The sequence below is a fragment of the Syngnathus scovelli genome, chromosome 8 (assembly GCF_024217435.2).
Source record: "Syngnathus scovelli strain Florida chromosome 8, RoL_Ssco_1.2, whole genome shotgun sequence".
NCBI lineage: Eukaryota > Metazoa > Chordata > Actinopteri > Syngnathiformes > Syngnathidae > Syngnathus > Syngnathus scovelli.
In genome coordinates, this window is record NC_090854.1 from 11994970 (window position 1) to 12018755 (window position 23786).

The window sequence follows — 23786 nt, forward strand, 5'->3', positions numbered from 1 at the left end:
TGGATTGCGGATATGGTGTTTAATGCATGTAAAGAAAAATGTGTGAATAAAAACATTAGGTTTAGCACATTTACAGTAGTTCCAGAAAAATTGCAGTGCAATTATTAACATATATAAAAAAAAAAAAAAAAAAAGGCTTTTAGTAGGCTTTCGACAAACTTCTTTGCAGGGTGAATATCGTTTCTTATGCCAAATTATGAACATATCAACGACTGTGTTTATATTCAGCATTTGAATCTGGCTGAAATTTAAGTTATTAAATAGAAAATACATGTTTTAAAGGCTGAAATACATTTGATTGTCAAGACTATTTAGAAAAGAAAACATGTGTCATATATAAATTGACGATTAATGCATGGACATTTATATATCTTAGCAGCGCATATATACATAGTATATAGAACAATCAGTGAAACGATTTGAACTACCAGTGAGAATTTGCTACTAGCGTCATCTCAGCGGCTGATTATGATGGGCCAAAAAAAGTCTTCATGAATTTGTCACACCAGCGTTTCGGGCAGCGCATCTCCATTGTTTGTCGATAGGATCTGCCAAATATGGCCGTTTGCTTTACCGGAGGCCCGTTCAGGTGCAGTTCTAGTGCTTCCGCTCTGGGGTTGGCGAGGCAGACTGATGGAGGGCGCCGAATGAGAAACACGCATCTCACCGAGAGGTTGAAACAAATAATCTCCTCCATCGGCAAGGATGGCATCGACGGGGCGTCTCGCCCCGTCTGCCAGGTCGTCCGAGCCGACGGCTCCGGATTGGCTGATGGGTGCTTGGTGTAATGAAGGTAACGGTTGCTTGGATCCCGTCTGGTCGTGAGGGCCGTCGCCGCTGCTGCCGCGAGCCGCCGGGAGGTGTGGCCTGACTCCCGAAGCATCCAATGAGGTTGTTGTCGGGCTGACGGGCAGCTTGTTGTTACCTTGGCGACCGCTCAGCCCCTCTGACGATCCAAATGACTTCCATTCAGACATGTCTCCGAGGGAGCCTGAGAGAAAACAGACGGACATTTGAAGGTTGCGTCTTCCTTGCACTTTGTTGATTAACAAATGCAACACGAGTTATTTACGTGTCGTGCGACGTGAGAAAAGTAAAGCTTTGCGCAACATGTTTTTTTTTTTTTGGACTGTACACACATTTTGAGTTCTCGCTGTGTTTGTTAAATTAGCTGCGGTGCACTGCTTCGATGAAAACGTATTACCATTGATGTCAAGGTCAATGACGTTCTTGCTGAAAAGTGGATGCCAGGTGTCCCAGAAGTGATCCTCCAAGGCCTCTTCTAAGCACATACACAAAAGAAAGCGTGGGAATAATCACTGTGCCTAAGTGAAAAATAAATGCTTTGAGTGGACCTCTAATTATTCTACACGAGAGTATAATTATAGTTTACTTCACAGCATCTTGGAAGCAGAGTCATTTTAGATGATGCAATGCCATTCATCTCAGTTATAAAAACGCTGTCAGAGCCTCATGCTTTCACAAACACGCAGGTGTGCACCTGAATTCGACTTTACCTGTGGTAAAGGTAGCTGGCGAGTTTTGAGACGCGTGTTCGTTGCCGCTATCCGAGAGCGTCTGGTCGTCCTCCAGGAGCAGGAGTCGATCGGATAGGACGGGGGAGCTGTTGTCGTAAGGGGACGCCTCGCCGCTGGACAGGGACTCATTGGAGGAGCACCTCTCCATCAGGGAGGACTCGTGCGCTGCCCTCAGGATTGAATCGCTAAACAAACAGACATTATATGTGATTGATTAGCTCATCATAAGAGACAATCTGAGCCTAGTCGGTACCCACGAGTATCGAGTATCCTTCCGCCGCAGCAAGTAGTCCACAACATCGGGATCGGTTTCTAGGAGACTCAGCAGCACCTCATTCTGTAGCTCAGCAGGAACCTGACAGTGAGGGCAATATCGTTGTTATCATGTCATATAAATTGTTCACTTCAATGAGCAATTCATCGGTCGAGCAGACAAGACAATTGAGATAGCATGTTATTGGTTTTAGACTGGTAAAACGGCTCAACTAGCACTGTACACATCTTGTATTTCTTACTTTCACAAAATTCAACTTGACACCACGGAAGAGCGTCCGAGTCTTCACCGAAGTTGTACTTTGTATACCAGTGACCATAAAAGTACACTTTTAAAAACTTATAAAGTTAATGTTTACATTTTATGAGGCGCCTGCGCTCCATTAAAAAATTCCACTAGCTTGATGGTAAACAGTTTAGAGTGAGTGTGCCTTACCAGAAACAGAGAGTCACATGAATTGATCATGGTTTGGAGCACACTGATGATGGCGTTGCTTTCCTCGGCACGTGCTAAACTCTGGACAGCAAACTCCTTGTCGGAGTTTTTTTGCTTGTGCAAGAGGTTGGGCCCCAGGATGGTGGCTAAATTTAACGAGGTCATCTTGTTTCCCGGTTTCTGAAAATATCAACGACAGAATTGATACGTCGTTATTAAGGATGATTGTTGCACTTTGAAACATAAACAGGCATCATGAATAATAGTGTCTAATTGCTAGTTATTATCAATGACAAGGCAACTTCGACCTACTCTCTTAATACAAAACGTTTTCCCCATCCAGAAAGATTAATTAACCACAATCCTTAATTCACACGCACATCTCCCTGTGACATCTTACGCAGAGGTTAATTACAAACAATGTAACAACTCGGCACCGCTCCGCCACTATTCATTTCCTTGTAATCAGTAGATGTGACGTTGACCTTCATTTAGGCATACAAGCAGAAGCACAGATTTAAAGTAACATGATGATTAAAGGCGCACTTGCCTTCCCACAAGGTTCAGGAGGGCAATCAATTCAAAAAGGCGTATGCCTTCATTAAGTGAAAAAAAAAAAAACTGTTATATTTGGAATAAGTGGATCATTTTTTTTTTTGGAAGAATCTGTTTCTTCACATACTGTATTTTCCGGACAATAAGGCGCAGCTAAAAATCTAAAATTTTCTCAAAAGCCGACGGTGCGCCTTATAGTCCGGTACGCCTTATATATGGACCAAATTCCTAAATTTAAACTAGCCCGAAGCATTGTGTCATGAAATCAATCATAAGTGGCCCGCTGAAGACTGTGAATCATGAATCAAAAAGACTATGGATCATTGTTTTGTGATTATAAAGTAATTAGTTTCGTCTGAAGTTGAAATAAAAGAGATAAAATGGAGAATGATTTGATTTGGATTAAAAATCTGACCTGATGCATTAATGGTGCGCCTTATAGTCCGGTGCGCCTTATAGTCCGGAAAATACGGTAAGTGAAAAAAGGAGTGTCTTGTGTACCTTGTGTCCCTCCTCGTCCAGCATGTCATCAGCATGCGCAGCCACGGCGGACAGCAAGCAGAGGAGGCGATGCAGCGTGTCACAGTTACAAGGAGGAAGCAAGAACATCAAGAGCTGGATGGCCTTCTGTTGCTCGGCCCGCTCCAACACTGTCGGTAGAGGAGAAGACGTCATTGACTGACATCTGCTATTGTTCACGCCTATTTGTGTTTGCGCCTCACACGTTGTGTTGATGAACGCCGTGTAGAGCTCCCGAGTCAATAGTGGGTCGGGCATGTCGCGGAGAAATTCTTTAAGCAAGGCCGCCACGTCGTGAACGCTGTGCTGCTCGTCCAAATGGAGCTCCCATCCCTGATCCAGCTCTTCACGCATCTGGAGGAAAGAAAACCAATTTATACATTGCTGATGCAGTGGTAGCTAATGTGGCTAATTACTGACTTCTTACCTGCCTCACCCTTTTCTTGGAACTTCCGACACGGAAAATTCCCACAGTCTGTAAACCTACGTGGAGATGATATTCTCAGAAATTGATCATGAGCATAAATTTGCGAGAAAAAAAAAATACAACTTTAACTAATGACCCCATGATTCTGGGGAACTTGTTTCACAATGCGAGTACCGTGGTTTTCCAGGTGCTGGCAGCAGAGTTCCACCACTTTGGGCACTTGGGGGTACAAGGGGTTTAGGCTCAGTTTTTTGTCGTGCCTCTTCTTCCTGTTTTTGCTCGCCGTCTCCACTGGCAGAGACAACTGGAGGGCCTCCAAGAGCTGCGACTGGTTATCGTCCAGGTCGGTGATGCAGTCCACTGACACGCCGCCCTTTAAAAGTGGATGGGTGACGAGCACATTTTATTTTTTTTCTAGAGGCTGCTATTTGAGGTCATACTGGATGACTGTAAGCTTTAATCGTACCCTCCTGCACGCCCTCGGAGCCGGGTCGGCCGCTCGAGCAAACGGCGACTTATTGGGACTTTCTGAATTGGAGCTGAGGGATGAGTTGCTGCTCGACAGCTCCTTGTTGGCCCTCTTGAAGGTGGAGGTGAAGTGGAGGAAGGACAGCACTAATTCGGTGGGGTCGCAGTGCTGCTCCTGCGGCGCGTCGTGGCGCTGCTTTTGCGTGCGGTCGTTGCAGATGACTTGCGCCAACGGGATGCTGAAGGCTTGCGGTGTTGCCTCTGCGGGACAGACAGAACCTGATTATTCCTCAATTAAATATATCTACATTTTTTCCTAACGCTGATTGGTACCAATCAATCACCAAAAGTACTATTTTATAGATTTTGAAAATTTGGTGACAAAAAAAACCAAACATTTATTTTAGTTTAACCCAAAAAAGGAAAACCTTGATCCAGGAATGTAAAAATAAAAATAAAAATAGATAAATGATGTTCGTTAGTGCAACATTTTTGTTCATTTCTAAGTGGGGCTAATCCTTTAGATTGTATTAAGTCACATATTTGACATTACATAGTGTATTAAACAAGGCTGGACCGAGGTTGGCACACATTCAATATTCAGTTTGAGAGCACTTAGGGCTTTTGTAAACAAAGGGTAAAAAAGGAAGAGGCGGGCGTGGCTTTATACTGCAACCAATGAGCTGCCATTTCAGACTGTTTTTGTTTATCTTTCGTGAACTTGAGTACATTTGCTGAGATTCTTTTCAAGTGTCAGAGGCTGAGTATGGTTAAGTGGAAGGGTGGAGGAGGAGCTTCAGTAAATGACATTCCTCAGTGGGGAACATGCCTCAACGTCATGATGTAATCTAAAAAAAAAACACTAAAAATAACTACTGTAGTTGGGATATAACTGCACTTTGACTCAGCAAACTTTGAGATCTATGGAAACCTAACTCATTCACTGACATTGACGTCTAAGATCCATTAAGGGCCCAATCGGGTATCTTAACCTTAACCTTGCTTCACAAAAGCCTGAGTGAGAGAAGTGAATAATCTTATAGCAGATCAGTGGCGAGATGTTGCGCAACACTGCCACATAAGCCTTTAGCCAATTGGCACCGACTCAAGAGCATGGAGGAGTCAAGTGTCAAGGGTACAAAAGTGGTACCTGTGAGGGTGTACCTAAAAAAGCACTTAACACATTACCTCGGTCTTTACTCTTCTCCTTGGAAAGTGAATCCAGCTTACGCCTGAGCGACTTTTTGTATTTGTGGCCATCTAAAAAAGAAGTGTCAGTTGCTTTAACAGACAAAACAACAAGTGTAACAGTAATAGAAATATACATTTAGGAATGGTGACTTGGCAGCCCAAGTTCCGATCGCAAAGGAGTCGCCTGAAGGCAACGTCCTGCAGACGAACTCTCTCCAGCTCGGAGAGGCTTTGCAGTGGGACGGGCTTCAGACCCACGGAGCGTCCCGACACGCTGTTCCATGTGAAGTTTCCCTGAGGACACACACGCACAGAAATTAAAAGACACTAAAAGGAAGTGAAATTAATTTCCCGAAGACTCAATTATACCATTTGTACGGGGATAATTTTAGCTTAACTGGATGCCGGCATAGGAGAGTGGCGTGACAGCACTTTGTTCTCCAATAGACGATGTGTAGCTGGGGGCCGAGCCTTTACTAATGATGTTAATTAATCCACTGGAGCAATATGATAGTTGAATATGGCCCTAAGTATTGGGACACCAAGCAATTACAAGTCAGTGTCCCTAATTCAGCCAGTAAAGCAGAAACTGAGGGATAGCACTTGTAAATATGAAATGGCGGAAAATGCTCAATGCCACATAACTCATTCACTCCCATTGACGGCTATAGACGTCAAAAATCCATATTAACTGGGTCGGCAGTGAATGAGTTCAAGAACCAAGTAAACATGATCGTCCTTTATCTGAAAATCCTTTAAAAAAAAACTACAATTCAACAACCTCAATATTTCATTTGGTGTATAAAAGGCAAAATCATAACACATTTGTCATTGAATTTTTTTTTTTATCGCAACCAGCACTTGCTTAACCTTCAAGAATTCTTCACACGCTAAATTCTAATTACCTATCACACACTATGAAAAGCTTGAAAAGGATGTGACTGACCATGAACGTGACGACGGTATTAATCATTTCCCTGCGTCACACACCAAAGACTGATATCGTATGCAAACTGAGACGTGTTCACAGAAGCACACACACACCTCCTAAAAAAAAAACACATTCAAAGTCATGAGCACAATTGTCAACCCCCACGCTTAAAAAGGCAAACGTTGTGATTCGGCGCGCACGACAACTCCAATAATCTGATGCGCAATCCAGAAACTTGTCGAGCATCACCGTGCGCCGCAGATTACAGACGCCTCGATCCATCCGGCGCGAGTCAAGATAATCATATGAGCCGTGTTCCAAAGAGGCTTAGCTGTTCATTATCAGGATAAGGCTTACATTAAAGTGGCTGGCTTCCATTAAATGAGAATTAGGTTCACGCTACAGTAGCGGGGGATCAACAACATAACCTGCTGGGAATACGATCATGACACTGTTGCCAAAGATTCTACAACAACCGCATTCAACCACAGATTTGTTTTTTACATATTTATTTGTGTTCCTACATGTGAGGGTATGACAGCGAGTATACAGTAAAAACTAGTACCCAACCAATTTTTTTTCCCAAACAATGCTGGTTCCGATATCGGTAGAATAAAATTCCAATAACTGATTAGTTGTTAAATGAACACCCCCCCCCCCAATCAAATTATATTGGATCTCATTAGACTGTCTAATGTTTTGGCAGACGAGTGTTGCACAAGTCCCTTCTGTGACTAAATTTGACATCAGAGTTCCCGCATGGAAGTATCTGTGATGCAATGGCAAGAAAGTTTCCCACAGGTGCTCATCTACTTTTTTTATTCAAGCTCAATAACGTCTTGAAGTTACAGATTCGACTTCTCGATGAACTCCTACTTTGAAACGTTGAAGTCGACCTCGACACCTTAATTACACAAAACTTAGGTGGAATTATTTTATGAGCAGATAACGTGATTAATGTGACAGGGAAGCCTATTTTTCTGCCCGCAAACAAAATTATTTTACCATCAATGAGGCACAATTGAACACGCACCGCCTGGAGTCAGGCACAAATTCAGGCAAATGCACCACTACACAATCAGTGACGCACATAAAAAAAAAAAATGACATGTCTGTCCTGTTATTAGTCAGTCAACTCCTGGCGCTACCTCAAATGTTGTCATAAAAACACAGCATAAATCGTCAGTCAAAAGGGCTAACTCGATAAACAATATGGAGGAAAAAGTCAGATGACTTGACCGTATCATATTTGAGGGGGTGTGGGGATGGGACGCCATCAATCCATCGAAACAAGAATAAGTACATCTCTTTGTTTGCCTGTTCATGAGGAAAAACATCCGTTTAAGGCTACAAACTGTGCACAATGGACTACTTTGTGCAGCAACGTAAGAAGTCAACACGTGGCACAAGAAGGCACGCTAAGCACTTACGTTTTGGACTACTTTATATTCATTGCCTAAAAACATTTCTCACACCATGTACGATGCTTGGCCTCCATTATTTGGGGTTGTAGTTTGATTGGTAGTTGAGTCAGGCATGTTCTCAGCGTTGGGGATGGCCACAGCATTTGAGAGCAGAGAGTACGGCTTGATTTTTCATGAGGTATCATTTTATGTACTTAATATAGATAATTTTGCTCCCTCAACTTTGTCAGGGTTGGTAACAACACTTCTCTGTGGCGTGTGAAGTTTAGAATACATATTTAGGTTTTTTGGACATGGGATGTTAAGGCTGGTCGGATTTTTCTTTTTGCAAGCCAAAATAAAACACTCATGACAGCTTGACTACTTCCAACTCTCATCACCGATGAGTTTAAACACATTTATCTGCGTTTTCACTGAGACATTGTCGTGACAGCGACAGTGTTTGTATTCCAGTTGACCATTAAGCTGCTGCACCTTTCCTTACCTAGAAGACAGCACTTGAACCCAATTAAAAGGCTTTGTTGAGATGCAAAGCTTGTGTTGGCCTTTTCTTGGAACACAATGACAGGAAAGCTTGGAGGTAGTTCATACAATATGGAAAGATCGAAACATGCGATAATACACAAGAAACGCGCTTGGCCCCATTCGGAATGGTGGTGAGTGGTCCCCTGTGCTCAGGAAGCCATTCAATAGAGCTTGACTTGATTTCCTTTTCCCCGCATAAAAACATAAAAATTTGCAGTGGCTTTAATTATTGCGCCAGAATAATATTAGTATTAAAAAGGTGATTTTTTTTTCTTTTAGAGAAAAGCAGCAATTTCCTAAAATAATATTATTCACTAGGGAGCTCAGTAACACAATGTAGTATCGCATTAAGCTACTCTGATGAAAATTAAACATGTACACTCACATCACAGTTTGAAAGGTGCATGGAGGAAAAAAAAAAGTTTGCAAGCGCAAATTTGATGAGACAATGGAATCACACTTACGTGAAAGGTAACGCTACGCTTCAAACGAGGTTCACCCATTTCGAACACTCAAACGTGCAACGATTGCAAGGAACATTCCGAAGTTGCTTGATCCTCAACTAAATTGCCCGACAGAATAAGTAGCAGAGTCTTCATATTCGCAGACATGGTCCAAACTCTTGACAGGAGCGGAAAGTGTGGCGCGTTCACTGACCCACTTGAGAGCTCCATCGCGGAAGTACTTTATCAAAAGAGCGATAATAATAATCTAAATGGAGACGAAGGCGTTATAGATATCGTTATTTTATTGCATAAGAAAAGTTTACGTCACGATTAAATTTTATCTTACGAACGTGTTTATGATTTTACGTGGTTCGGGTGAACTTTACACCGTGCACTGTGAATTTTACGCCAGATTGACGGGGACGCAAACGCATCACCTCCTATGACCCTCCACTAACGTTGCTATGGTGAAGTACACAACGTTAACATAACATTAAATTAATATAAATAAATAAAATAAATATTAATAAATACCATTAAATGCAAAAATCTTTGATAAAAAATATTGCTATGTTTTAATGAAACATTATCTTCTATAAATTAAAAAAAAAGCCTGAGCGAGTACTTGAGTGTATATAGTGAATGATTTTTTTTTTTTTTGTCCCCCACATTCACTACAACTATACATCCCTACTATATTTACAATAACTGTGCACCCCTTGTAAGGGGAACCATTTGATCTCAGTCAGAGAGCAAACTGTAAGAGTACAGTGAAATCCTAATAAATCCATGACAGGTGAAGTAATACACCTCACCTACTGTCAGGTTAACCCTGTTATGCCCTTACTTTCCAAGCAGACACTTTGATCAGGATATGGTTCCCCACTGTCACTTTAATGGCCTGTGACTTGACACGCTGCAGATAATAAGATCGCGGGAACAAACGTGAGATTTGAATGAACTGATTATGACCTCTGTGCTTACATGCATTCGTCCAGCCGGCAGCTCTTCTGACTGAGGAGTAGTTGCCATAGCGATGCAGAGGCTTAATTCCATGCCATGCAAAAAAAGGGCACTGTGCTGTGGGAAGAAATATGGGCCCGTAGGAAAGCAAAGCCACGGATCAAGACGTGCCGGCTCACTATTTGACGGTATTTATGTAAACCAGATGACTCGTCTTTGTTCTAACGTTCACTCAGGCTACTGAACCCCCCCCACCACCACCACCACCACCACTACCACCACCACCTAGTGAGCACAAGACCGTTTAGTATTAACATGCGTGCAATATTCTTTTTTTAGTTCAAGAAAAGGAGTTGTTTGAAAAATCTTCCCATGAAAATTAAATGATTCAGTTCCGGAGTTAGTTATCCTAATCATCATCTTTCAGAAGGGTACCGGCCATCTTTTAAGTAACATAACTTCATTTTCCACAGCGCTCGTCCTTACTAAGGTCACGGGGTGAGCTGGAGTGTTTTCAAGCTGACTTTGGAACAGAGGCGGGTCACACCCTGGACTGGTCGCCAGACACTCATAGGGACAAACAAGCATTCGCATCCACATTCACACCAACTTTAGAGTTTAAAATGAATCTTGCATTCTAGGTCTATTTTCTTCTATTCTCATTCTGAGGCGTGTCTTTCTTTTCGAGAATACACGTGGCAAAAAGCCCAAAGAAAAAAATAAATGCAGAGTTGATCTTTTGCTCTTTTGCTAGGCTCTCATGAGGTATGCTGAGATCTCACGCGCTGTCACCCATTGCAGTCTCCGTTTCGGAATGAGTATTGTGGGAAAGTCACCAAAAAGTTTGACATGCTAAGTCAGCTGCGCTAATTTTTTTTAAAACTTTGTGCGCAGCATGGTGTGCTAGTGGTTAGCGTGTCTGCCTCAAAGTTCTGAAGTTCAAATCCCGGTGTGGAGTGTGCATGATCTGCTTGTGCTTGCGTGAGTTTTCTAGGTACTAGGTATTCTAAAAATGTGCATCTTGATTAATTGAAGGCTCTAAATTGTGTGTGTGAACGCTTGTTTGTCTTGGAATTGTCTGGCAACGAGTCAGTCTGGCGTGCCTTGCCCATGGATAGGCTCCAACTTGACCCTTATGAAGCGAAATAGAAAACAAGGTGAAAAGCAAAGCGCCATTGAAGACATGTCAAAGTTATTTTCTGTAGTATTAATCCATTTCATCAGAATTACATAAGCGCTCCGACACTCTTGCTGACGATTATAAGATGGTCCAGATATCTGGTTTTCATTACAAGCCTATTTATAATGTCAAGGTTCCATTGCACAAAATAAACAGTGTTACCATGAGGACTGGCCGTGCAGAACAAACAGTCTTAAATTATACGCGCGTTACTGCCACAGCAGATTTAGCACTAATGAAAAGAGGCGCTTGCGGCCATCGCCCTGGATCGTAAATCAAAGTATGTTTTTTTTTTTCATTTTTGTTTTGGAGAAAAAAATGACAGGGTAAGAAAAAGGCAATTTATTTTTCTGATACTATAACATCATTGGACTTAACTTTGAACATAAGTTGTTTGTTGCTAATTAATGTGGCGAAAGAACTCCCTTCCTTTTTGTGTGTGTGTGTGTACAAACAAAAAGGCCCATCAAAGGGTTAACCTTTTTTTTGGGTCCCAAATTATTTCGACATGAGAAGGCCATTTTGAGTCGCATCCAGCGAAATAGTTGCAAAATGTGTCAGCGTATTTCCATGCTGTCACACCCCTTTTTGACAAACACTCACACACATGGTTTGAATCCACGTTTGCTGACGTAAGCGAGGTCTGCTCGATTGTGAAAATGCAGCAATGTCGCAATGCCTGCAAATTCCAACTTTTGTTTTCATGGAACGTGTATTGCTTTCTAATCTTTCATTCACTATTGAGTTATTACTATCTGCATATATTGATTATTCTTGTATTTTTTTAATGATCACCATATTTATTAATACGATATGCTGACTATTCCGGTATAGTCTTCATTAATTCGAGTTGATACTCCGCTGCTGAATTCAAATTGATGGCATTAATTTTATATATCGTCGGACATATTTTTAGAAAATAAGGGGGAAAAAATAAATAAGTTTAAACACACATTGGTAGAGGAAAAATAAAATACAAATACCAACGTATTTTCAAAAAAATATTTTTTTTTTCTTATGAAAATAAAGAAATATGATTCAGGTGAAATGTTTGTTTTCACTCCACTGCTGATAGTTAGTATCGTTGCTGTTTATCTAATTCTCATGCGCTTTTATAGAGATTATTCATCAATACATGTTTAGGTTTGTTTAAAAATATGTGTATTGTTGTTGTTGCTCACTTCAATATGTGTATCAAACTATTCGTACCCTTACATGAATTTGCATGTAAAGTTGCTCCATACACCGCTGCTTTCATTCTCTTTGCCTAGTGTCAACACATAAGTACAGAAATTCTCTTGCGCTATTATCCACTCTGCCGCTGTAATACCCCAATTTAACTCATGTTTAATTATCCAATAAAACCCCAATTGTATTTTACTCCTCCTCTCTTAAGATTACAAAAAGCTGTGCTCCCTGGGGAACTTTCCATCATTACTGGAATTTGCAATCAGTCATTCTTTTTCAACCTGTTTTTCATAAGCACAACATGAGCAGAAACAAAATTCCATCAGTATAACAAAAAAAGTGAAATGTTATTATTTGAGTGAGGTGTCTGACCTGGTAGGACGTGCTCTCAGTTCCATAGTGCCTCATCAGTGCCGGGTCCAAGCTCCTGGTCTGCCTCAGTCCACGTTTGGAGATGGTCCTGGGACTGAGGGAGCAGGAGAAAACGCTGCTTAGGAGTCCCTGAGCGGACATGTTGGTCTTAAACAATCACCAGGGCAGCAAGAGTACACAAGACGTAGGCTTCATCCCGCGGCCACAAGTCCAAACGGAGCCCGAAGAGTGGATCTACAACTCATCACCCTGCATGGGATTATGAAAGAGTCCCCCTCCTCTTCACATGCACTCACACACACCCAGAGTCTGACTCAGGACCTGAGGCGGAACTTTTTCCCCCCCTTAAAGATTTGCAGATAAACAAAACTCATCCATCATTTCATCCCAGTTACTTCCCCTGACAAAACGCAATGACAAATTGCAAAGGCTGGCACCAGCGAGTACAAAAGTATTCCGAATACTTCCTTACTGTGTGTGTACTATTGATCAGTTGTCCTTATACAGTAGTGCAGTAGTTTTCAAAGTTTTGACGCCAAGTGCCACCTTTGAAAAATACTTTGCTCTACAAGTTACCAGCATCATGAATAATACGAAACTACAGTGGCATAGTAGGCCTAAGTGTTCATCAAAAACGAGACGGAGGTTTTTAAAGATAAAATGCAATAAGTGAGTTGTACAAAGTAGTTCGGCAGTGAAAATTTACAAGCTCGACAATTGGGGACTTTTGCACATATTTTGGGAGAGCAATACGCACAAAACGAAGAATTCAAAACATCAGTTCGACCAGCATAAAATGATTCGCATCTTAGCATTAGTTAGATCTTCTCCTGTTTGGTTGTTTTTATCTTTTTCAGTGGTTAACTTCTTATTACACTTAAGTGGGCATTAATATCATTAAGTGAAGAATAAAAAGCTTTTTCTGGCTGATGCTGCACTAAGAAAATTTAGGGGTTGAAATTCCCTTTAAGTATCGGTGGCTGGTATCGGCAGCCACCAGGGAACCCGATACCTTAAAATAGAGCGCGATACCGATACCTGGTATCGGGACTTTCTAATCTCAATTTTTTTCCTCTAGGAAAGTTGTTTCCAAATGCAAGGCTCAGATTGGGGTCTTTCTGTTTATCTAAATTATAAACAGTCTTTCATGAAACGAACACGATGGTTTTCTAAGTGGCCCACTTCATCAGCCGTACTGTATGTGGATTTCTCGGGTTGACTTTCTCCTAATTAGGCCTCGACTTGCCTTGAGTGCTATTAGCCACTCAGCATGACAGGAATGTTAGACAGACTTCCACTGGTATACATTCCCACTCCTCTTTGGGCTGCGCTGCATTTTTTTTTTCCTCCTCTCCCCCCACAGTCCCTGTAGTTTGTAGGGCGCTCCAGATCCCTGGCATGCGGTGCCCAGGGAACACGGTCTTCCTGTGGGAGCCTCGGGGAAAGGACCTGTGTGATAACGTGACATGTGAACCGGCGCTGTAAGGCCTCGATAAGCGCCCATCAGATACGCGGGTCCACCAAACAGACAGGGGAAGTGGCGATAAGAGGTCGGCGGCTTTGTGTTTGATCCACTTATTTGGCGGTGGCCATGTTGAAGACGATTCTCACTGCACTTCCTACTGTGTCACTTATCAAGTGGGATAAATTTGACTGCTGCTATTCGGAATGCCAAGAAAGGACATTTTTTACAAAACAAAATCATCCAGTTAATGACCAGATTAATATAATGCCATTTTCTGCTTTTAATTATAGTTGGATTGCAATATTATGAAGGATAATGTGGCATTTTTGGCAGCCAGCTTTTTCTGTACGTAGGAGGCTGTCTCCTTCCTCTCGTTTTTTTTTTTTTTTAGCTTGGCAACTACAAATGCCGAAGATTAAGCAGTAGAAGAAAAATGAAAACAACTTGACTATGTTTTTATAGTTGCTCATAATAAGGTTGTTTTGTCTGGGTTATTGTGTTTGACATGCTCTTGAGAATTCTTGTTCTTTTTTTTATGAGTCATCGCCTTTCTTTTAAAACGGGTTTAAAGGGTTATGACCACTAGATGGCGCTAATACACTATCCTGAAAGTCAATATAGTCAGTACATTAATTGAGTAGTGCAGTCAAAAAGATGATATTCATGCACTTGTGAAAGTTATTTAAAGGGGAAATTACTTCTATTAAACTAGGTCACGAGACCAGTTGAGGAACACTTGCACAGTTCCAATATGTAAAAGCAATAGATTGATAACAGAAATTATAAAGTTAACCAGTTGCTCTTTCAAGAAAATCTCCCTAAAAATAAATATCCAATCTTTGTTAAAATTGGTTGTAGGTGACCACATTTGAGCTTGGAGTGTTAGCTGTTGGCCACTTGGTTGCGCTCAGGAGCTAAACACAGATTTGAGTGGAGCAGCCAAGCATGGCATCAAAGTGCTATGAACCACTACTAACAAGCAAAATGTCCTCACAAAGCACCGGACAAAGAATAGAAGCCAACGACTAGCGAAATGTTGCATTTGCATCCATTTTTGACCTTCTCAAAAATATCCACACAACCCAATGTGTCATCACTGACATTGACACCGCATTTCCAGCAGATGGAACTGTTTGGGTTCCAGAAAGAATCGTGATGTCCTTGAGCAGTTTTAACTAAAAACGATGCATTAACGTATTCCGTTGAGTGCATCTATTTGACATCATTTCTTCTTCTGCCATCTCTTCGAATTGCACATGTCCAGTAATGGGTCTGAGTAATGGAGGGAGGAAAATGCAATCTCGTTGTCAGACAAACACTTGATTAAACCACTTTTGCAGCAGCAGCAGCAGCGTATGCATCGGTGCTGTGCCGTCTTGCGTTTCTCGTTGCTTCAAACGCGAGCTGCCGCAAAGTATTGATTTCTCGTTTTTCTCCATATCCCCTTGCTGTTGATAGAATTTACTCCGGGCTATCAATGTTTCAAGGAGGCCTCTACCTCTACCCCTCCCTGTGCACACCAAGCAACACAACAGAAAGCGGTTTGCCTTCTTGTTGTTAGTATCTGAAAGAGCGAGGAGACATGGATGTTAATGGGGATGCAAATGAGCAAAGTGGCATGGTGGATGACAAACTGGAGATGCAGAGGTACGTTGGATGATTCATATTCAAGGGTCAGATTATAGTCTCTCTTGTAAAATATGCCAAATCAAAATAGAATGAGTAAAATGGTTGATATGGTAGTTCATAACATGTCCCATCCATATATATTGTCCTTTTCACAATGCCTGTTGTGACCCTAGATCTATTTGCGGTATGCCATGTCGTTATATGAAAGTTGCCGAAATCTCCCTTTTCACTGGGCTCGGTGTCAAACGCCAATAAATAATGACTCGGATGTGCCAATTTTGTTTTAAAAAAGAGGCTAGTGTGTGGAAACTGACCTATTTTGTTGATATTCATCGACTGATTAACGACGAGTTTCCCTTTTGAGCAACAAAAAGTTACCCTGCATATGGTCATGCTAATAACGATTCGAATCCGTGACATTAGAAATGAAGCTTGACCGGCAGGCTCCGAGTTCGGCCCGAAGCGGCGCGCGGAATTCGTGCGTTGGCCCGATGACCTTCGGGAGCTTCACGCAGGCACATTGATTTTTTTCTCCCACATTTCAGCTAATGGCTGAATCCTATCTTCCTAGGGGGCAGCAGCAAGGGGGAGGGGCTTGTGCAGCCGTGTTGACACCGATTCGAGGAATGTGATATCCTGTGATCTCATTGACGAAAAATGACCGACTCCTGTGCACTTCCTGTCTACGGATCGAGCAGCGTATCCCGGGGTCGTTTTAATGCCACTCAGGCATAGTCGGTGTACAAAAAAAATGATCAAGATAGATGAGATTGTGGAAGATTGTCCCCAACTTAATGCTAGCCTTTGATTTAAAGTGCAAGCACTTTGTTCCTGGCTGTTTATTGATTACTGACTAATTAGCGATGATTAATGACCTATTTGGCATTCTTGTTTGTTTGCAAAAAAAAAAAAAAGCAGAGGATATCGGTGCAGTCGCCAAACAATGCAAATCACATCCCAGCTTTTCCAAACTCCACCGCAAGCTTTTAGTGAGGGCCAATCAGAAACACTTTGTTTATTAGCTACAGTTTTTCTTGCAATGCGCTTTGAGCCACTCTCATCATTTTATGCAAATCGGTGCATCTGCTGCTCGCTGTGCATCATAAAATAATAAGAGTGAAAAAGTAAAAGTCTCTTAGCTGCGCAAATCTTTGCTGATGGGCTAAAAATAAATTTGTGTAGCACTTCACCCCCCAACAACACACAATTGGAATTAATTGCGCTGTCATGCATTCTTAAAACATCTTACTGAATTTGAATAGTGGAATAGAGGAACCTTCACAATACACAAAAAAAAATAAAAAAAAAATAAAAAAAAGCAAAACACACTTAAGCAGCGCCTTAATGTACTGAAATCTCTGAAGATTACTTCCATTGAATTTCATAACGAGGCTATCCTTCGAGACGTTTGAGAATTTTGTCAAGAGGACTTGCAGCATGACATTGTCGTGACGAAAAAAAAAAAAAAAGAGCCGGCGGCCACCGGTACAAAGCGAGCAGCACGGGCCTCATTATCCTCATCTTCAATTGTCGCCTTCATGACCCAGAGACAACATGCTAAATGTGGTTCTTAGTCATTCACGATTGGCACGAGTACGAGTACGCAGCCTCTGTTCTTTCTCCAAATGCTGTGACCTGCGTGTCACAGAAAAGCAGGCCACTGATGCAGTGTGTTGTGGCCCCGGGGCGGGAGCCGGCCCCCCGTGATTGGATGGATTCATGTGCTGGATTTTGCTCCCAGGAAAATCTCTGCTTTTGTCTGCTTTACACGTTGACCATATGCTCACGCAAGGCTACTGCGTAGATAGCACGGGAACTGTGAAAACGGTTGGAATGTAATCATATTTGATACGAGCAAGGTGTTTATTCTTCCAATATTAGGAATTTATTCTCTAAACATAATGATTTTGTTATTGTGATTACATCTTTTTTTTTCATCACAAGTTGATTGATATTCTACTTCCGAAAAATTAAAGATTTTTTTTTTTGTACAATCTTACAACGTTTGTTATTTTATTTTTGGAAATATTATGACTTTACTGTTGGAAATTAAAGGCGATTTACTCGTAATATACTGACTGTCTCGATTCTAATAACATGATTGTATTCTGGGGAAACTGATCTTTGTTTTCTAGACAAAATTAGGAATATATTCTGATAACATTTAAATTTAAAAAAAAATATGAATGTATTCCCATAGAATGATGATTTTTTTATATCTATTTTTCAACATTATCATGTCAAATTAAAATGTTTTCTGAATGATTTTTTGTGATATTTTGACTCAGCTCTTAAAATAGAATTTGTCTTGTAAAATGTGGCCTTGTTTCCCACACAAAATTAAGATTGTTCTACATGACATCTGGTAAAAATTTAACATTGTAATATTTAGTGTTACAACTATAACCGAGAAAATTACAATTCTCATAGCACACTATTTCGGCTCTTTTCTTTTGGTAATGACTCCCACGACCTCCATCCCAATATTGACGACTTCCTTCCCATATTTATTTTCTGTTCAGTGTGGGCTTATTATTTCTGCACAAGCATGCAAACAGACAAAAGAAAATGTCAGCCTTCATGGAGTCCAAGTTGCGAGCTGAACTTTCAGCACTGAAAGGCTTTCTACGTGTACAGGCAGGGGCTGTGTTACGCAAGCACATCCATTTGCTTGCAGAGGCAAAGACACGTGCCTTTGTTCATAACTAATGGAAGACTGTGTACGCCAATCGTGCATGGCTGACTGCACGGGGCGTAAACAGTCATGATGTTAAAAACACCATGAAGAGAATGCCTCTAAACGGAGAGTTAAAACAAGCAACTACGGATGAAAAAAAAAGGATGCCACATTTAGGTTAAGATCCAGTTTGGTGGTTTATATAGGATTTAGGCTTGGCTCGTTTAAGGTTGACAGTTGGCAGGCAGATAATGATAGAGTTGGATTATGTTTTCAGCTTAATTTTAAGCTCTCCTGCCTGTAACACATGCCATCTTTAAAAGCCCCATACCGGGATCAGATTTTTATGTCAGCTATTGCAAATTGGTGTGCAGTAATAATGTAAATAACGCCTTTGAGGTGATTCCACCACTACTGCGTCATCTCTCTGTCGGCGGCCTAGTGGAGCGTTGGTGAATTTTGCCCAAACAACGTGCTCATTGAAGCGACGCCCCATCGGAGTCCAGCTGTTCGCCATTGATCCCTCTGTTTTCTGATGCACTGGCCTGGAATGTGATGTTATTTCATTAGCCAGGCAGAAGCGGCAAGCTCGCTCTCCTCCCCGGGGCCAGTCACTTGGACGGGGCCGCAGTGCGCAATCACAAGGGATCGGGGCTCAGTCAGACAAGAAAGGAAAAGTCCAAATCAAAGCAAGAGGGTGGCAAACTTTGCAGAGTCGGGGGGAACGCGGCCTAGAGCGTTTCAGTGCGAGGAAGGGGGGGGGGGGGACTCTAAATGCCTTGACGGGAAACGCTGGGAAGGAGTGCCCGCGCCGAGAACCTGTCAGCCGCAATGAACCCGGACGACAACGAGCTCGGCATCTTCACTGTCATTCAGTGAGTAGTCCCCCGGTGGCCCTTGTGTTGTCTCGTGATATAACTCAGTCGGGGATGATCACTGGCTCACGCTAGATGCTGATGTGTGTGTGTCTGTGTGTGTTTGTGTGAGTGTGTATTTTTATATATATATATATATATATATATATATATATATATATATATATATATATATATATATATATATATATATATATGGATGTTGAATATAGCGATGCTGATAGTTTTGTGATATTTAATATGTACCTAATGAGATTACATTTTTTTTCATGTGGTAAAAGAATGAAACTCAATGTGTTCTTAGCCAATGTTCAACTATTGAATGCACATAAAAGTTTGCATCTGACTGGTCAAATTTAACTTTAAGCATAGAATTCTAGAAGGAACTTATTGCATGTCTTTGCGATATGCATATTGCTTGGGCCAATATCGCGATATAGATATTTCTTAGATATATTGTGCAGCCCTATTATACATATATGAAATGGATGTTTCAAGTGTGATTCTTTTCTTCACTTACAGAGATAACCTGATTGCGGAACGTTTTCCTCTAAAATATGGATTATCGCCTCGTGATTGTATCGTGACTGATGTTATCAACATCATTACTCGGTGATTAGTGTGGCATATGCAGCCCTTTTGGCTTCAGATATGTGACGGTAGAGGCAGTGGGGAGTTCAAATTCGGGGCTGTGTAGATAAAGAGGAGGAACAGACTTCTTTAGTCAAATCGCCGCTCGAGGCCCTAGGCTACTATATCTGTGCTTCGCGTACATAACATATCAAATGTGTATTGCAGTGAGTCAATTAACGGTATTGTTTGGATTAAAAATCGAAACATTAAAAAAAAAAGGATCAGACTTGTTCCACCAGTGACCCACGTTCAAACAAGTATTACGATCAATTTAATAGCAGGTGCAGAGAAAATTACTACTCATCCGGGAAACCCTTCATCACTGCCATCTTTAATCTCACTTCTAAAAGCCGTTTAATTCACTGAATACATCAGCAAAAATTATCATCGCATGAGTGAAGTGGAATACTTCTGCTGCTACAGCGGCAGATTGCTGCGGGAAAATCGCAAATTATCCTCTTTTCCGGCAATTTCGTTGGAGAAGTACGAACAGTACAAAACCGTAATAAAGTAGAGATTTACTTTGGGTCACTTTCAAAACAAATTTGGCCAGGAATGGTCAATTCTGGAATTTCCCCGAGTGGGAAAAATATCTTTTCGAGGGGGGTTTACCTCATTTAAGGAGGATACACTCGTAAATTATGTTGGAAAGGATTCAACTAAGCACTGCAAGGCATTCAAAACAGCTGCACACTATTTTCAGTTTTTAGAGGCGTGGGGTTATCCAAAGGCAGGGTCTTGCAAAATTTAAGCACTGTCGGTTTTTTAAGTGGCCAAGTGGTCCCAAACGACTGAGTTCAGCGGATTCAAAAGTAACTCAAGAGGGGAGAGTACGGGATGAGCGGGGCAGGGGGATTGGATGTTTAAAGCTTCAGCCATATTCTCCTTAGATCACGCTGCCGTCTGACCTTAATATCCGCCGCCACTTACGATGGCTCGGGGCCGGCAAGCCCGAATGGGCAAACACAACTGTCCAGAATACGCTGAGTCTCTCAAAAGCTAGCGCCAAAGGACACTGTTGCTATATTTAAATCAAATCAGGCCTCATCTCTTCATTCACTGAGGTCAACCTCTGCTCTCGCAAATACGCTATATTGCCTTTTTTTTTGTCTCTCAACAATTCCCTCCAACTATCTGGGACATCGGATTTTTTAAAAACTATGCTTGGTTGACTTTTTCATTAACCTTGCCTTTGTGATGCTAGCTAGAAAAAAAAAATGTGAGACTGACCCTGAGTCATAGAGACAACATTCTTTATTGGGCGCATCAGTCGCAGCAACGACTTATAAGTTGTGGCATTTTAATAGAGGAAGGGTTGTCGCTTGACTCGAAGAAGGCAGCTACGAAATGTGGTTGAAAAATCGCCTGCTAACATCCGCCACTCTTTGTTTGGTAGTTATTTCTGGTTAGTCATCCATTACTATGTGACATATTTATTGATTCATGCTTATTATTCTTCCAAGCACCCGGCTTAGATTTGCAGTAATTACACAGCTGGAAGAACAGACTTAAGAAGCTCGATTAATAAACGACATTACCACTAGAACGGTTGTGAGCTAGTGCCACATGATTTTGGTTGAAAATAGAACTTTACTATGCTTATGGAGATTATGATACCTTATGAAGACAAAGTCTACAGTTGCGATTTTTCCCAAATGTAGTGTTGTATCTATGCTACATTTCTTTATACCTGTCCACAGTATGAAGCTCCATTTTTATACGGCCAAATATATTGCCAGCATTAATTAGCTGCTCGCAGTGGCGCAGATGCTCTCATTAGACAGATATTTGATGTTAGCACTTTCTGGCAGAGTGTTTTCTTTTTAGTCGAGTTATTTCTTTCATCCAAACATGGTCGGAGGCACATGAAGAAATATCAGGCCCACTTGGATCACAGACGAGGCTAATTGGCTCTTGGCAGGCTTTGGTGGCGATGCCCCATCCGATGAGTTTGATTTATGAAGATGCTTTTTTTTTCTTTGAGATAACACACCTGCAGTGATTCTTCATCTGGTGTCAAGATTTTAAGAAGTTTTGTTTTTTTCTCCTTATACTCAGTGATTTGTTTGATGGCATTTAGAATTAGCATTCTTTCCTCCTCTTCATATGTCAGACTCTCTGCAATAGTTACAATTTTGAACCGCTAACAACTCCATGGTGAACAGCAAAAATACGTGCGCATGTCTGGCTTTTGCCTCCGAGCCCAATTACAAATTAGAAAGTCAAGTCAACCATATTATAGAGATCATGAAGAAATGCAATAGAACCTCACTAGTCAAACGCCTAAAGCTGCGCATGGATTCAATTTTAGAAGTGGCAGTTTAAAACTCTTGAGTAAATTGCCTGCAACAAAAAGTAAAATGCTACTGAGTGAAGTGCCCACACAAAACGGTCCGATTGAGAGCTATGACTTCATACTTGTCACGGAGTGTTTCCAACAATTGGCAACTGTCAAACGGTGACACTTACCTCAAAGCATGAAGCTTCGATTCTGGGATGGGCCTTTTGTAACACCTTACTTTGGCTAGCTTGGGTTTCTTCTGTATTCAGTTGCTCCTCAGGGATCTCTTAAAGACAGAGGACAGCTTTCATTGGACATACTTAACCGTTTGGTAAAGAAAGAGAAAACTTTCTGGCTGGCCGTTGACCCAATATCATGACAAATGAACTTGTGGCTGAAAAAGCGAAGCGTGAAGAGTCTTTGTTGCTGAAATGCAAAAGTGCCATCAATGCAGTCATTGCTAATCAAATATCAACACTATTATTATAATATTGCTCCAGCCGGCAGGGCAGATTGCTTTTTCCTTGACAGTCACGTCTTTCGGGTATACCACTTTAAATGCTTGATGCACGTAATATTATCACCTCTTTGTGACCACAAAAAATTATACAAAACTATTTGGAACCCCGTGATGACAGAGAGGAAGCTTTAACAATTTCAAAAGGTCAAAATCATAAATTCAGACTTGAGTTAGCATGTGCAGCTGTGAGCTCAGTTGGAGAAGTAGGGGGTGATTTGTTTGTTGGTTATCTAATGTAGATACATTAGGTCCATGCTTGCTCTCCAGCTGTTGCTTTTTCCAGCAACAATATATTGTATGCTGCCCCCTCCCTCCCTTCATGGCTCCACAGCTGTTGATGACACCAGCCTTTGGGGGACTTCGGCTGCATCCTTTAGATGGAATTCTCGTGGCTCCTATGCACAGCCTTTCACATTCCTACATCTCTCAACCTCCCTCGTTTCCTCCCTGCCATCTCTCCATCCTCTCTCTCTCCCTCGCTCTCTCTCTCTCTCTCCCTGCTTCCCTCCAACGCTGTTGTTCCTGCGCAGCTCCCACACATAATTCCGCTGCGATGGAAATTAAATGAAGGTGGCTTAACGCAGGCATGCTTTGAAGGATGTAACCAGCGGGGGAAAGCTCCACACACACTGCCAGATCCTTTTCCATGCGCTGTAGTGGATTTGCGAGGCGAGGACAAGGCAATCACTCAGCCATGCAGAAGCCCAGACAACACGAATAATCTCTCCACCTGACTTGTGGAAGCTCCACTTTTTTTTTTTTTTTTTTTGCTTCCTGAATTATTTATTCCTCCGCTGTCAAAGACGGTGTTCGGACAATGGAGCACGAGTGAAGCAGTTGGCACATTTGTTGCCTTGACATGGATGTGTTCAGCTTTGTGAAGATGCCAAAGCTGTCAGGGTGAGTCTGCTGCTGCTGATGCTGCCTATGCCTGCGCATGTCACTAGGTGCTATGCGTGAATGCCGGCGTCATTTTAGACATTGAGCTAACACTTGGGGGAAGAAAAAAAAAATTGCAGGCTGTAATGGTTGTTCAGGTGGAAAAGTGATGATGTGTTTAACGAGTAGAAAGGAGCGGATGCAAGTGATGGTGTAGTTCAGGTTGTGCAAATCATCTGCATGCAAGTTAAGCCCAATATGATGAATGTTATTATTCACGTCCTGACCCAAAATTGACTTTAAGTGTCTTGCAATTGGAAAGGAAGTGGCAAAAATTATACTGTGAGAGAAGAGAGACTTGAGAAGGTTTGGCCTGGTGGCATTTGCTCTA

The 23786-nt window shown here is 41.7% G+C and overlaps 2 protein-coding genes and 1 long non-coding RNA gene across 8 annotated transcripts in view; 2 read left to right on the plus strand and 1 right to left on the minus strand.

The window, feature by feature from the left end:
• LOC125973629 (rho GTPase-activating protein 6) overlaps positions 1 to 23786 on the minus strand; it is a 25973-nt gene continuing 2187 nt past the window's right edge. The window contains exons 2-15 of one of the 4 annotated variants that reach the window (XM_049728017.2): positions 22185 to 22282; positions 12437 to 12530; positions 5542 to 5701; positions 5405 to 5476; positions 4215 to 4477; positions 3923 to 4121; positions 3749 to 3804; positions 3525 to 3675; positions 3304 to 3452; positions 2248 to 2427; positions 1796 to 1893; positions 1518 to 1723; positions 1205 to 1282; positions 1 to 991 (exon numbers count right to left, since the gene is read on the minus strand). In XM_049728017.2, coding sequence (XP_049583974.1) covers positions 501 to 991; positions 1205 to 1282; positions 1518 to 1723; positions 1796 to 1893; positions 2248 to 2427; positions 3304 to 3452; positions 3525 to 3675; positions 3749 to 3804; positions 3923 to 4121; positions 4215 to 4477; positions 5405 to 5476; positions 5542 to 5701; positions 12437 to 12472 — 2139 coding nt within the window. In that variant the 5' untranslated portion in view covers positions 12473 to 12530; positions 22185 to 22282 and the 3' untranslated portion in view covers positions 1 to 500. Of the gene's footprint in view, positions 992 to 1204; positions 1283 to 1517; positions 1724 to 1795; positions 1894 to 2247; positions 2428 to 3303; positions 3453 to 3524; positions 3676 to 3748; positions 3805 to 3922; positions 4122 to 4214; positions 4478 to 5404; positions 5477 to 5541; positions 5702 to 6353; positions 6455 to 8751; positions 9220 to 12436; positions 12712 to 22184; positions 22283 to 23786 lie in introns of those variants that run through there. The other 3 variants (XM_049728019.2, XM_049728014.2, XM_049728015.2) reach the window with 3 other exon arrangements.
• On the plus strand, positions 10751 to 17434 carry LOC137840503 (uncharacterized). The gene is made up of 3 exons (XR_011087186.1): positions 10751 to 11202; positions 15360 to 15548; positions 16102 to 17434. It is a non-coding gene; the product is annotated as an uncharacterized lncRNA (long non-coding RNA).
• frmpd4 (FERM and PDZ domain containing 4) overlaps positions 18961 to 23786 on the plus strand; it is a 25480-nt gene continuing 20654 nt past the window's right edge. For 2 of the 3 annotated variants that reach the window (XM_049727993.2, XM_049727994.2), the window contains exon 1: positions 22662 to 23416. In XM_049727993.2, the coding sequence (XP_049583950.1) occupies positions 23376 to 23416 (41 nt within the window). In that variant the 5' untranslated portion in view covers positions 22662 to 23375. Of the gene's footprint in view, positions 19083 to 22661; positions 23417 to 23786 lie in introns of those variants that run through there. The other variant, XM_049727992.2, reaches the window with a different exon arrangement.